We start from the raw sequence: 12,950 nt of genomic DNA on the forward strand, positions 1-12,950 counted from the left end.
TGGGTGAACTTCTTCCAGAAAAGATCTAAGTCTTGATTTACAGAAAATAAACAGAAAAGCTCTCAGTTTATGGTGTCAGGTCATAAACTCTATTTAACTACTCTATTTAACTTGTTTTGTAAACACACATTGTTTCTTACAAGCCTCCACCCTTATCAATTGTACAACATGTACAAAAACACATGCAGACCATTTAGAGTACAGAAGGGATCCCTGAGACATGGAACCGCTGGAGGAGGGAGGACAGATTTTAACAATTTAAGCTTCATAGTTATTTTAGGGAAACCAAATGTAAGAATTGGAGTAGGGTATCTTCTCTTAGTAACTCAGAGAAAAACAAGGCTTATTATGAGCAGGGCTTAGAGTGACTTTTCTGATCCACAAACCACTGGTAATGCACATGGAAGCCACTGGCTGATCTAAGTCTTGGGAAGAAGAAAGGGGAAACAAGGAGAAGAGAAAGACAATCTAGAAGGAAAAGGAAAAGAAATATATGAAGAGAAAAAAGATGAAGAGGAAAAACTTGCCTCTGGAAGAGAACTGCAGATTGGCACCTTACCTTGATCTGTATCTGATAATGTGTATCTGATCATACCTGTGTGGACTAGAGATGGCCACTTCGTATCCCACCCAATGCAGCCATTGCCAATCAATTCCTGGGCTCTTTTTGCTTAAATGTGGCTCAAGGTTTTTCTCAGCATAGTATTCCAAACATCTACTATCCCCAATCACAGTAGACATGAGAGATGAATTCCAATTGCTAATAATGGACTAGAATATAAAGGAAAGAATTCACCAGAAATTGCTTGCCCAAGGTGAGAGTGTAAAACATTTACCTGGCTTGATGCTGTTTTTTTCTACTCACCTGCTTTCTGGTTTCTTACAGTCGTTCTCTAATCCCCTTCTTCCCTTCTCTCTCCCAATCCATGCTTCAAATACAACTCTCTCTCTTCCTCGGCCCCAAACCCTCTGCCATCCTAGGCTCCTACTCACCAAGTCGCAAGGTATTTCTGGCCACAAGTTCCACTGTGATTTTTCAACAAGATAAAATGGGGTCTGACCAAAGACCTGTAAAAGAAAGCTAGGAAACAGCCAAAGAGCAAGAGCTTCTCTTCATATTCATGACATGCTCCTGCAGCCACAGAGGAAGAGAGGCTCTGCTGTTTTCCTATTTAAAGGGACATTAATTCTTAAATTTGCAACACCAGATCAACGTACCCTGCACGAAAAGACTTCGAATAGAGAGAATTGCAATATTCATTCATCTTTTGACTGCATCCTGCCTGGGCCTGGGGGCTATTGCTTATGTGCAAAGCCAAAAGCCCTTGATATGAGAACACGTTACGCTGTGGGTTGCATCATCCCCTTCCCTCATGAACTTAGAGAGCTCAAGCCAAGTTCTAAAACCTTTTCCTAATGAGAAGTAGCTTTGGATTTACCTAAACTCTTGAACTGGAGAAAGTAGAGAGGACTGAAGATATGGGGTAAAAATTACATGCTGAGGCTTTGAGAGCATCAATTCTAAGCTACTATTCTCTGTTGTCGAGCATGGGGGAAGGATTATCATCTAGGAACTGATGGGAAAAGGCTTCTATGCTTATATCACAGGGAAACCATGGGAATTAAACGGTAGACATGTTGACAGGAGTGTTTGACACGCAATACGACTGTCTCTCCGTATACCACAGCTGCCAAAATGGCCAGGACTTCATCTTACACTCTTGGCTGGAATGCCACCTTCCCACATCACTCTGTTTCTAGAAACTTGTCTTCATAAATTGGGTGATTAATGTGTCTTCAGATTACTTAGGTCCCAGCAGCTCAAGAGCCTGAGGCAGGAGGATGGCAAGTTCAAGGCCGGCCTCAGTAACTTAGGCCCTAAGCAATTTAGTGAGACCCTGTCTCAAAATGAAAAATAAAAAGGGCTGGGATGTGGCTCAGTGATTAAGTGCCCCTGGGTTCAATCCCTGGTACAAAAAAAACAATTTACTCAGGAAAGCTTTAATTAAGACAGTGGCAAAGGCATTAGCGTGTGTGAGGATCACCTGAAAGTCCCACTCATGGAGACCCCTCTTCCTCCTCCCTCCTTTTCAAATCATGTTGGCCGCTGCCACCTGACTTTCTCTCCTCTGTCTGTGAGGCCTTTTCTTGCTACTCAACCCCCTAGTCTTTCCCCCCACTTCTTTATCCATCCCTCCTGCCCCTGGTCAGTTCTCAGATATCCACTCCTAAGATTTGGCTTGGTCAGCTTCTCCTGACTCTTCAGGAAGAATAGCTTCCCTGCTCCATGGACTCTCCAGCTGCCTCCTAAAAGTCTCCACTATGTCACTCGTATCTTAAATACTAGTCTCTCACTCTAGACTGGGAGCTCCTTGAGGACAGGGATGGCGCATTAATATGTACATCCCCAAAACTAATCCCAGTGGCTGGTACGGAGTAACCACTCAGCAACTGAGATAAAACAGTGGTTTCTCCGCTTGTCTGAAATTTCACCTTTTAACAGATGACATCCAGTGGGAAAGGGCGTTCACTAAAATGAACCACAATTTATAAGATGCCAGCATTAAAAATGTCATCAAAAATTTAATCCAAAAAAGATGTAGGATGAGCCCAGGTTTGGGTTTTAGTTGGATTTTGAAGTTTGTCTAAATTACATAGCCCGAGGACATACAGTTTGGTTTTAGTCCACAACTTAAAGGCTGCATGCTAAACACCTGATAAGGGGAGTAGAACAGAATGAATAATCCTTAGTCCTTGTCCTGAGGGAATTCACAATCTTACACTCCAGTGGGACACAGACATGTGTACACAGGCAACACAAGACAGCTGCAAATTGCCAAGGGAAACAGAGGCAGGAGAAGTTCCACCAGGAGGTCCCAGTGCGAGGGCCTAGGAATTCCCTAAGAAGAACAGAATTTAAGCTGAGATTGGAAGAGAGGTTTGGGGGTGGGGGATGGCAGGTGCACTCAGCCAGTGTAAAATGGCGGTCACTAGAGCACTGGGGATCAGCAGCTGATGTGAGGGGAGGTGACTCTGGACAGTTAAGAGGCAGTTAAGGAGGCTGAGCCTTGAAAACTTGGTTGTATTCATATTAGGGAGCTCCCGGAGATTGTAGAGGGGGTTCTGGTTCATATTTATTGGCTCAAGTTGGAAAAGTTTGCATTTGATAAGGAACTTAGTAAACAACAAAATAACAAAAGGGCACTGAGCTCAGTGAGGTTTATTATTCAGCTGTCAATAAAACATTTGAACTTAAGTCTGACAATGCTTACCGGGAGAGAAAGAAATGTATTGAAAAAATCGGCAAAGATTTCATCCTCCAGCAGAATTATAAGATTTGTAGAACGGAGTATCTCTGTATGGGGAGAGAGAAAACAAAACAAAACAAAACCCATGACCAGGACTGCATTCACGTTGGGAAAACAAGATAATTTCCCATGGCTGATCTCAGCCTGATGACCTCCATTAGGGTCATCCACTCGGCTTCCCCTTCTCCAGGACTCTCCCATGTCACCTGCTTATATACTCCCAGCTGAGGGAGCGCACAGCCTCATAGGGCTGCCCATTCCATTTGTGAAGAGAGAAAACATTAGGAAGATTTTTCTTACAGTGAACTGCCTTCTATTTTGGGAAATTCTACAATTCATCTAAGTCCTCTTACATAAGACAGCGCTTCCAATATTTATAAAGACATCACAGCCTCGGGCTTACTTCCAGCCTCTCTGCCTGGTCACTAAGTTCTTCAGCCTGTTCCTCCTCATGTGGCCTCCTTTCCATCAGGCTCCTCTCTCACGGGTGGGAATGGCACCCACAACCCAAGCCCTGCAGTTGCTTCCCAGGGCAGAGGAGAAGTGAATTATTGCCCATGTGGCATGTTGCATTAGTGTGGCCTGAAACGGAGCCAGCTTGGGAGCTCTCACACTGCACCATTAGCTCCACCACACTTTATTTAATAGAATCACTGTCAGAAACCAGGGGCAGGAATTTACTTGTGCTGCAGTCAAATTTCAGCTGGTTAGTTTGGGCCCAGCGTTACAAGCTGGTAAGAGCTTTCCTGAATCTTGGTTTGGTGGCGCAATGTATTTATTAAATTCTCAGGTTTGATTATTATTTTGTCTAAGTTAGTCAGAGGATATATTGAATGTCAAGAAAAACTAAACATGGAGACCCTAAGTGGACTAGGGACCTAAGTGTATTCCAATTCATTATCTACACTCTTTAGAGCCCAATGTTCAACTAGTGAGTAATAAGATAATTGGCAACTAATGGGCCATATCCATCATACCCAAAGTTCGTAATAAAAGACTATAAAACCAACAACCGAAATCTGGTACAGTAGACTATCAGTCTAGTTAAGGTTTTGGTGAGGTGAGTGCCACCCTCCACCGTCACTACAGTGCAGTTTTGATAACATGAGAAGACCATTTACCTCCATCACCTTTCCTGATAACACCAAGTGATCAAGGCCTTTGAATAATAGAAATAGAAACCCAGACAATCAAATGCTACTATGAGCAGGGAGCTGGGGCCACTCTTGCTTTCTGTTCTACAGATAGTCTTCCCCGGCCTTTAGTGCTGTCCACATGTTTGCCTTCCCCATTTCTTCATTCTGTGTTTCCATTTTCTTCTGTTCTGTATTTCACATGAACTTTCTTGGGTCTCTCTCACCAGCTCTCTGCTCTTCTTTTTATGAGCATTCTCTGGCTGATTTATCCTATGACACATATATTATTCCAAAATTTGAGTTCTTGGCCCAGACTTCTCTCTTAGTTGTAAACATCCAATGAGCTGTGGGACTTCTCTACATACATATCCATAGCAACTCCAAAATGTTCAAAATGTCCAGGTTCCCAACATGCCCCCTTTCCTATATTCCCAGTCTCAGTTACTGTAATCATCGCTTACTCAATTATCTACATCCAGAAAACCGAGATTCATCTTTTCTCCTCTCTCCTTCTCTCTTGCTCCATCTCTCTTCTCTTTACCCCACCACATTCAATGGTGGTCTGTTCCATGGTTTCTCCCCTGAATTTATTTCTGGAATCTGGTTCCATAGGGTCATTCTCTTATTTCAGATGTTTATCATCTCTCTCTCAGACTACTGCATCAGTCTTCTAAGTGGTTTCCCTAGTTCCAGTCTCTTCCTTCCTCATTCATGCACTGCCACCATAATATGTTGATGTTACTATTTTTAAAACTCTTCAAAGTCCCCTCAATGTCCTAAGGTAAAGTCTAAGTGCCGGAGCTTCACCCTGACTTTTGCCTCCTAGGCTCATCTCCCACCACTGCACACCATGCCGCCTCCCTTTTCCAAGCCAGAACCAAGGCACTGTTATTTCCCGAATATGGTAGATACTCAAATTTCAAACTCCATGTCTTTGTTCTCACCTTCCCATTGCCTAAAATGTCCTTTCAACTCTAGTCAGCTTCACAAATGACTAGATACCCATCAAGAACTGATTTACATATTATCTTGGTGACCAAGAATGGTAGAATCTACCACAGTGGTGGAACACAATGACGATTGACAAGCCATGTTGTTTTGTCCATTGATGTATCTTCCTCCTTTGAGTTTCTGGGAGGAGCGACTTGGTCTTCTCATCCTGTCCTAGGCACTTAAAATGTTCACACATTATCCAAGTCTGTAAATGCTGAACGATTTATTCTTTCAAGAGCTGATCTTTAATCTTCTGGGATTTGTTTCTCTGTAATTTATAAAGCTTAATTTGCATTTCCTGAATAAGTATGTTATTGAGACTGTCTGCAAGCAGAACAGTGGGGTTTGGCAGAAATTTCCCAATGGATCGTTTTCCTTATCTACATACACTTCTGGTATCCAGAGAGGCTTTAATGGCAGGGCTCACCACTCATAAAGTAGTCTTATCGAGGTAAGGGAACAAGGCTGCCCACATTTGCCTTCCCATTTTCTTCATTCCTTTTTTGCCATTTTCTTCTGTTCTGGATTCAGACTTCCTAAAAATTGGAGAAGGGCTTTTGTGCTCATTCCAAATCATACTATTGACTTGGTGTGAGAAATCACTGGATGATCCCAAACCCCTTGCAAGCCGTCTCCCTGGAGGAGGTAAGGCACATGGAGGGCCAAGCTATACTTGACTCTCTCCTCTAGGCTTAGTTGTCTCATGAACAAGGCCCTGTCCTATCCTTAACATCTAGTAGCAGAAGTAGGAAGGGGCAGGAGAGAAAGAGGAGGAAAACAAAGGGCATGACTGCCATACAGGTCACTTGTGGTACCCCCAATGATGACTCCAGTGAACTGGGAAGGCAAGTGGTTTGCCTCGAGGGCTCAGTCTTGGAGACATCTCTCTCAGACACTCACCAGTGTTGCTCATGTTGCCTCGCTTTTCCTGCCACTGTGATTGGTTAGAAACAGAATGAGCCTGTAGTCAACAGCAACCCACCCCTTGTGAACACACAGTGACACTTCTGAGGAGTTCCAGGTTCCATTGGCGGGGGCCTACTTAGATCTGATGGAGACCATCATCTGAAGGTAAGTTTTTTTCTTACCTGATTTTACGGATTCCTTTGAATGTACCAGAGTCATCCTGGACTTGGTCCACGCTCTTTTGTGTGCATTGACAGGTTCTTTCTCAGTGTGTCCAAGCCCTCTTCAGTACTCCATCCTTTCCTACCTTATGGTGATATTTTTGCATGACTCACTTCAGTTCCCATGGACCTATAAACTGTTATACTAGAGGTAATTGTAATAAGCAATGTCTCCTGGATGTTCTGCACCCTTAAGACAACTTTCAAAGGACTTGACCTTCCTTGTCTCTGAAAGGTTTTGAGGGAGATGCTTGATCTTTTCATCCACTCTTTGTTTCCTCTGATCCTCTTCTGATAAAAGTGAAAGACCATCAGCCCTATAAACCCTAATAATTTAGGCAGAAAACTTTTTTCCCCAAACTTTTGAGAATGGAGTTGTTCAATGTTATTCTTATGAGAGGTCTTAAAGAACTCTATAAAGTTCTAGAGTTGTTGGGAAGCTCATATAATGCTTAAATCCTTGTTCCATGGGGGGGGGGGGGATAAGATTTTGAAAGTTGAAAGGAATGTTAATAATGAATTGCCAATAAAACATTACTTACATTTGAAAATTTATTATATTCTTTAGTATATATAAAGACCAGATACTGTTATTTTAAAAATGAGAAGAGAATCTTCTTGATGTTTTACTTGTCGCAGATGAGCTCATAGTCTACTGTATTTCTTCTATCTATTATCACCTTATCCATTAGTCCTGTAACACAAAGATCTTGAGGGAATTCAGAGTAAAGTTCTGGGTGGTTCTTCTTTTTTTTATTGTTGGTCGTTCAAAACATTACATAGTTCTTAATATATCATATTTCACAGTTTGATTCAAGTGGGTTATGAACTCCCATTTTTACCCCGTATACAGATTGCTGTATCACATCAGTTACACTTCCATTGATTTACATATTGCCATTCTAGTGACTGATGTATTCTGCTGTTTATCCTATTCTCTACTATCCCCCTTCCCCTCCCCTTCCCTCCCCTCCCCTCTTCTCTCTCTACCCCCTCTACTGTAAATCATTTCTTCCACTTGTATTATTCTTCTCTTACCCCTCATTTCCTCTTCTATGTAATTTTGTATAACCCTGAGGATCACCTTCCATTTCCATGCAATTTCCCTTCTCTCTCCCTTTCCCTCCCACCTCTCATCCCTGTTTAATGTTGATCTTCTTCTCAAGCTCTTCGTCCCTACCCTGTCCTTGGTTACTCCCCTTATATCAAAGAAGTCATTTGGCATTTGTTTTTTAAGGATTGGCTAGCTTCACTTAGCATAATCTGCTCTAATGCCATCCATTTCCCTCCAAATTCTATGATTTTGTCATTTTTTTAATGCAGAGTAATACTCCATTGTGTATTTTTATTATCCATTTTTTTTATCCATTCATATTGAAGGGCATCTAGGTTGGTTCCACAATCTTGCTATTGTGAATTGTGCTGCTATGAACATCAATGTAGCAGTGTCCCTGTAGCATGCTCTTATTAGGTCTTTAGGGAATAGACCGAGAAGGGGAATAGCTGGATCAAATGGTGGTTCCATTCCCAGCTTTCCAAGAAATCTCCATACTGCTTTCCAAATTGGCTGCACCAATTTGCAGTCCCACCAACAATGAACAAGTGTACCCTTTTCCCTGCATCCTCTCCAGCACTTGTTGTTGTTGGACTTCATAATGGCTGCCAATCTTACTGGAGTGAGATGGTATCTTAGGGTGGTTTTGATTTGCATTTCTCTGACTGCTAGCGATGGTGAGCATTTTTTCATGTACTTATTGATTGATTGTATGTCCTCCTCTGAGAAGTGTCTGTTCAGGTCCTTGGCCCATTTGTTGATTGGGTTATTTGTTATCTTATTGTCTAATTTTTTGAGTTCTTTGTATACTCTGGATATTAGGGCTCTATCTGAAGTGTGTGGAGTAAAGATTTCTTCCCAGGATGTAGGCTCCCTGTTTACCTCTCTTATTGTTTCTTTTGCTGAGAAAAAACTTTTTAGTTTGAGTAAGTCCCATTTGTTGATTCTAGTTGTTAACTCTTGCGCTATGGGTGTCCTATTGAGGAATTTGGAGCCCGACCCCACAGTATGTAGATCATAGCCAACTCTTGCTTCTATCAGATGCCATGTCTCTGATTTAATATCAAGCTCCTTGATCCATTTTGAGTTAACTTTTGTGCATGGCGAGAGAAAGGGATTCAGTTTCATTTTGATGCAAATGGATTTCCAATTTTCCCAGCACCATTTGTTGAAGATGCTATCCTTCCTCCATTGCATGCTTTTAGCCCCTTTATCAAATATAAGATAGTTGTAGTTTTGTGGATTGGTTACTGTGTCCTCTATTCTGTACCATTGGTCCACCCACCTGTTTTGGTACCAGTACCATGCTGTTTTTGTTACTATTGCTCTGTAGTATAGTTTGAAGTCTGGTATCGCTATACCGCCTAATTCACACTTCCCGCTTAGCATTGTTTTTGCTATTCTGGGTCTTTTATTATTCCATATAAATTTCATTATTGTTTTATCTATTTCTACAAGAAATGCTGTTGGAATTCCTCAATAGGACACCCATAGCACAAGAGTTAACATCTAGAATCAACAAATGGGACTTACTCAAACTAAAAAGTTTTTTCTCAGCAAAAGAAACAATAAGAGAGGTAAATAGGGAGCCTACATCATGGGAACAAATCTTTACTCCTCACACTTCAGATAGAGCCCTAATATCCAGAGTATATAAAGAATTCAAAAAATTAGACAATAAGATAACAAATAACCCAATCAACAAATGGGCCAAGGACCTGAACAGACACTTCTCAGAGGAGGACATACAATCAATCAACAAGTACATGAAAAAATGCTCACCATCGCTAGCAGTCAGAGAAATGCAAATCAAAACCACCCTAAGATATCATCTCACTCCAGTAAGATTGGCAGCCATTATGAAGTCCAACAACAACAAGTCTGGCGAGGATGTGGGAAAAAGGGTACACTTGTTCATTGTTGGTGGGACTGCAAATTGGTGCAACCAATTTGGAAAGCAGTATGGAGATTTCTTGGAAAGCTGGGAATGGAACCACCATTTGATCCAGCTATTCCCCTTCTGGGTCTATTCCCTAAAGACCTAAAAACAGCATGCTACAGGGACACTGCTACATCGATGTTCATAGCAGTACAATTCACAATAGCAAGACTGTGGAAGCAACCTAGATGCCCTTCAATAGACGAATGGATAAAAAAATGTGGCATTTATACACAATGGAGTATTACTCTGCATTAAAAAATGACAAAATTATAGAATTTGGAGGGAAATGGATGGCATTAGAACAGATTATGCTAAGTGAAGCTAGCCAAGCCCTAAAAAACAAATGCCAAATGCCTTCTTTGATATAAGGAGAGTAACTAAGAACAGAGTAGGGAAGAAGAGCATGAGAAGATGACAAGCATTAAACAGGGATGAGAGGTGGGAGGGACAGGGAGAGAGAAGGGAAACTGCTTGGAAATGGAAGGAGACCCTTAGGGTTATACAAAATTACATACAAGAGGAAGTGAGGGGAAAGGGAAAAATAATACAAGGGGGAAAATGAATTACAGTAGAGGGGGTAGAGAGAGAAGAGGGGAGGGGAGGGGAGGGAGGGGAGGGGGGATAGTAGAGGATAGGAAAGGCAGCAGAATACAACAGACATGAGTATGTCAATATGTAAATCAGTGGAAGTGTAACTGATGTGACTCTGCAATCTGTATACGGGGTAAAAATGGGAGTTCATAACCCACTTGAATCAAAGTGTGAAATATGATATATCAAGAACTATGTAATGTTTTGAACAACCAATAAAAAAATTAAAAAAAAAGAAGAAATGCTGTTGGGATTTTGATTGGCATTGCATTGAACTTATAGAGAACTTTTGGTAATATCACCATTTTGATGATGTTAGTTCTGCCTATCCATGAACAGGGTATATTTTTCCATCTTCTAAGGTCTTCTTCTATATCTCTCTTTAGGGTTCTGTAGTTTTCATTGTATAAGTCTTTCACCTCTTTTGTTAGGTTGATTCCCAAGTATTTTATTTTTTGGGGGGATATTGTGAATGGAGTAGTTGTCCTCATTTTAGTTTCAGAGGATTTGTCGCTGATATACAGAAATGCCTTTGATTTATGTGTGTTGATTTTATATCCTACCACTTTGCTGAATTCATTTATTAGCTCTAATAGTTTCTTTGTAGACCCTTTTGGGTCTGCTAGGTATAGAATCATGTCATCTGCAAATAGTGATAATTTAAGTTCTTCTTTTCCTATTTTTATGCCTTTAATTTCTTTCGTCTGTCTAATTGCTCTGGCCAGTGTTTCGAGGACTATGTTGAACAGAAGTGGTGAGAGAGGGCATCCCTGTCTTGTTCCAGATTTTAGAGGGAATGCCTTCAATTTTTCTCCATTCAGAATGATGCTGGCCTGTGGCTTATCATAGATTGCTTTTACAATGTTGAGGTATGATCCTGTTATCCCTAATTTTTCTAGAGTTTTGAACATAAAGGGATGCTGTACTTTGTCGAATGCTTTTTCTGCATCTATCGAGATGATCATATGGTTCTTATTTTTAAGTCTATTGATGTGGTGAATAACATTTATTGATTTCCGTATATTGAACCAGCCTTGCATACCAGGGATGAATCCTAGTGATCATGATATATAATTTTTTTGATATGTTTTTGAATCCGATTCGCCAGAATTTTATTGAGGATTTTTGCATCTAGGTTCATTAGAGATATTGGTCTGTAGTTTTCTTTCTTTGAAGTGTCTCTGTCTGGTTTAGGCATCAGGGTGATGTTGGCCTCGTAGAATGTATTTGGAAGTTCTCCCTCTTTTTCTATTTCCTGAAATAGCTTGAAAAGTATTGGTGTTAGTTCCTCTTTAAAGGTTTTGTAAAACTCTGCTGTATACCCATGCGGTCCTGGGCTTTTCTTAGTTGGTAGTCTTTTGATGGTTTCTTCTATTTCCTCTATTGTTATTGGTCTGTTTAGGTTGTCTATATCCTCCTGACTCAATCTGGGCAGATCATATGACTTAAGAAATTTATCTATGCCTTCACTATCTTCTATTTTATTGGAGTATAAGGATTCAAAATAATTTCTGATTATCTTCTGTATTTCTGAAGTGTCTGTTGTGATATTGCCTTTTTCATCCCATATGCTAGTAATTTGGGTTCTCTCTCTTCTTCTCTTCATTAGCATGGCTAAGGGTCTGTCGATTTTATTTATTTTTTCAAAGAACCAACTTTTAGTTTTGTCAATTTTTTCAATTGTTTCTTTTGTTTCGATTTCATTAATTTCAGCTCTGATTTTAATTATTTCTTGCCTTCTACTTCTTTTGCTGTTGTTTTGCTCTTCTTTTTCTAGGATTTTGAGATGAAGTATGAGATCATTTACTTGTTGGTTTTTTCTTTTTTTAAGGAATGAGCTCCAAGCAATGAATTTTCCTCTTAGAACTGCTTTCAATGTGTCCCATAGATTCCGATATGTTGTGTCTGTGTTTTCATTTAACTCTAAGAAGTTTTTAATTTCCTCCTTGATGTCTTCTAAAACCCATTGATCATTCAGTAACCTATTGTTCATTCTCCAAGTGATGCATGATTTTTCCTTCCTTCTTTTATCGTTGATTTTCAGTTTCATTCCATTATGATCAGATAGGATGCATGGTATTATCTCTACTCCTTTATATTGTCTAAGAGTTGCCCTGTGACATAATATATGATCTATTTTTGAGAAGGATCCATGTGCTGCTGAGAAAAAAGTGTAACTGCTTGATGTTGGGTGGTATATTCTAAATATGTCAATTAAGTCTAGGTTATTAATTGTGTTATTGAGTTCTATAGTTTCCTTATTCAACTTTTGTTTGGAAGATCTGTCCAGTGGTGAGAGAGGTGTGTTGAAGTCTCCCATGATTATTGTATGGTGGTCTATTAGACTCTTGAACTTGAGAAGAGTTTGCTTGATGAACATAGCTGCACCATTGTTTGGGGCATATATATTTATGATTGTTATGTCTTGTTGGTGTATGGTTCCCTTGAGCAGTATGCAGTGTCCCTCTTTTCCCTTTTGATTAACTTTGACTTGAAATCTATTTTATTAGATATGAGTATGGACACTCCTGCTTGTTTCCGCAGTCCATATGAGTGATATGATTTTTCCCAACCTTTCACCTTCAGTCTATGTATATCTTTTCCTATCAAATGCGTCTCCTGTAGGCAGCATATTGTTGGGTCTTGTTTTGTGATCCATTCTACTAGCCTGTGTCTCTTAATTGGTGAGTTTAAGCCATTAACATTTAGGGTTATTATTGAGATATGGTTTGTTCTTCCAGCCATATTTGTTTATTAATGTTACTAAACCTGATTTGTTTTCCTCTTTGATTACTTTCC

The 12,950-nt window shown here is 40.3% G+C and overlaps 2 protein-coding genes across 5 annotated transcripts in view; both read right to left on the reverse strand.

The window, feature by feature from the left end:
• The window catches only part of RGSL1 (regulator of G protein signaling like 1), a gene marked incomplete at its 5' end in the record, with an annotated part of 42,423 nt that extends 36,073 nt beyond the window's left edge, over window positions 1-6,350 (reverse strand). The window contains 3 exons of the mRNA XM_081298238.1: window positions 994-1,068; window positions 3,273-3,355; window positions 6,338-6,350. Of these exons, the coding sequence (XP_081154364.1) occupies window positions 994-1,068; window positions 3,273-3,355; window positions 6,338-6,350 (171 nt within the window). The remainder of the gene's footprint in view (window positions 1-993; window positions 1,069-3,272; window positions 3,356-6,337) is intronic.
• The window catches only part of LOC308652420 (transmembrane epididymal protein 1-like), an 85,482-nt gene continuing 75,803 nt past the window's right edge, over window positions 3,272-12,950 (reverse strand). For 2 of the 4 annotated variants that reach the window (XM_081300252.1, XM_081300249.1), the window contains one exon: window positions 3,276-3,355. The gene's annotated coding sequence lies outside the window, so the exon portion shown is untranslated. Of the gene's footprint in view, window positions 3,356-12,950 lie in introns of all 4 variants that reach the window. The other 2 variants (XM_081300251.1, XM_081300255.1) reach the window with 2 other exon arrangements.

The sequence above is a fragment of the Spermophilus citellus genome (assembly GCF_964194105.1).
Source record: "Spermophilus citellus genome assembly, chromosome: 6".
NCBI classification, from domain to species: domain Eukaryota; kingdom Metazoa; phylum Chordata; class Mammalia; order Rodentia; family Sciuridae; genus Spermophilus; species Spermophilus citellus.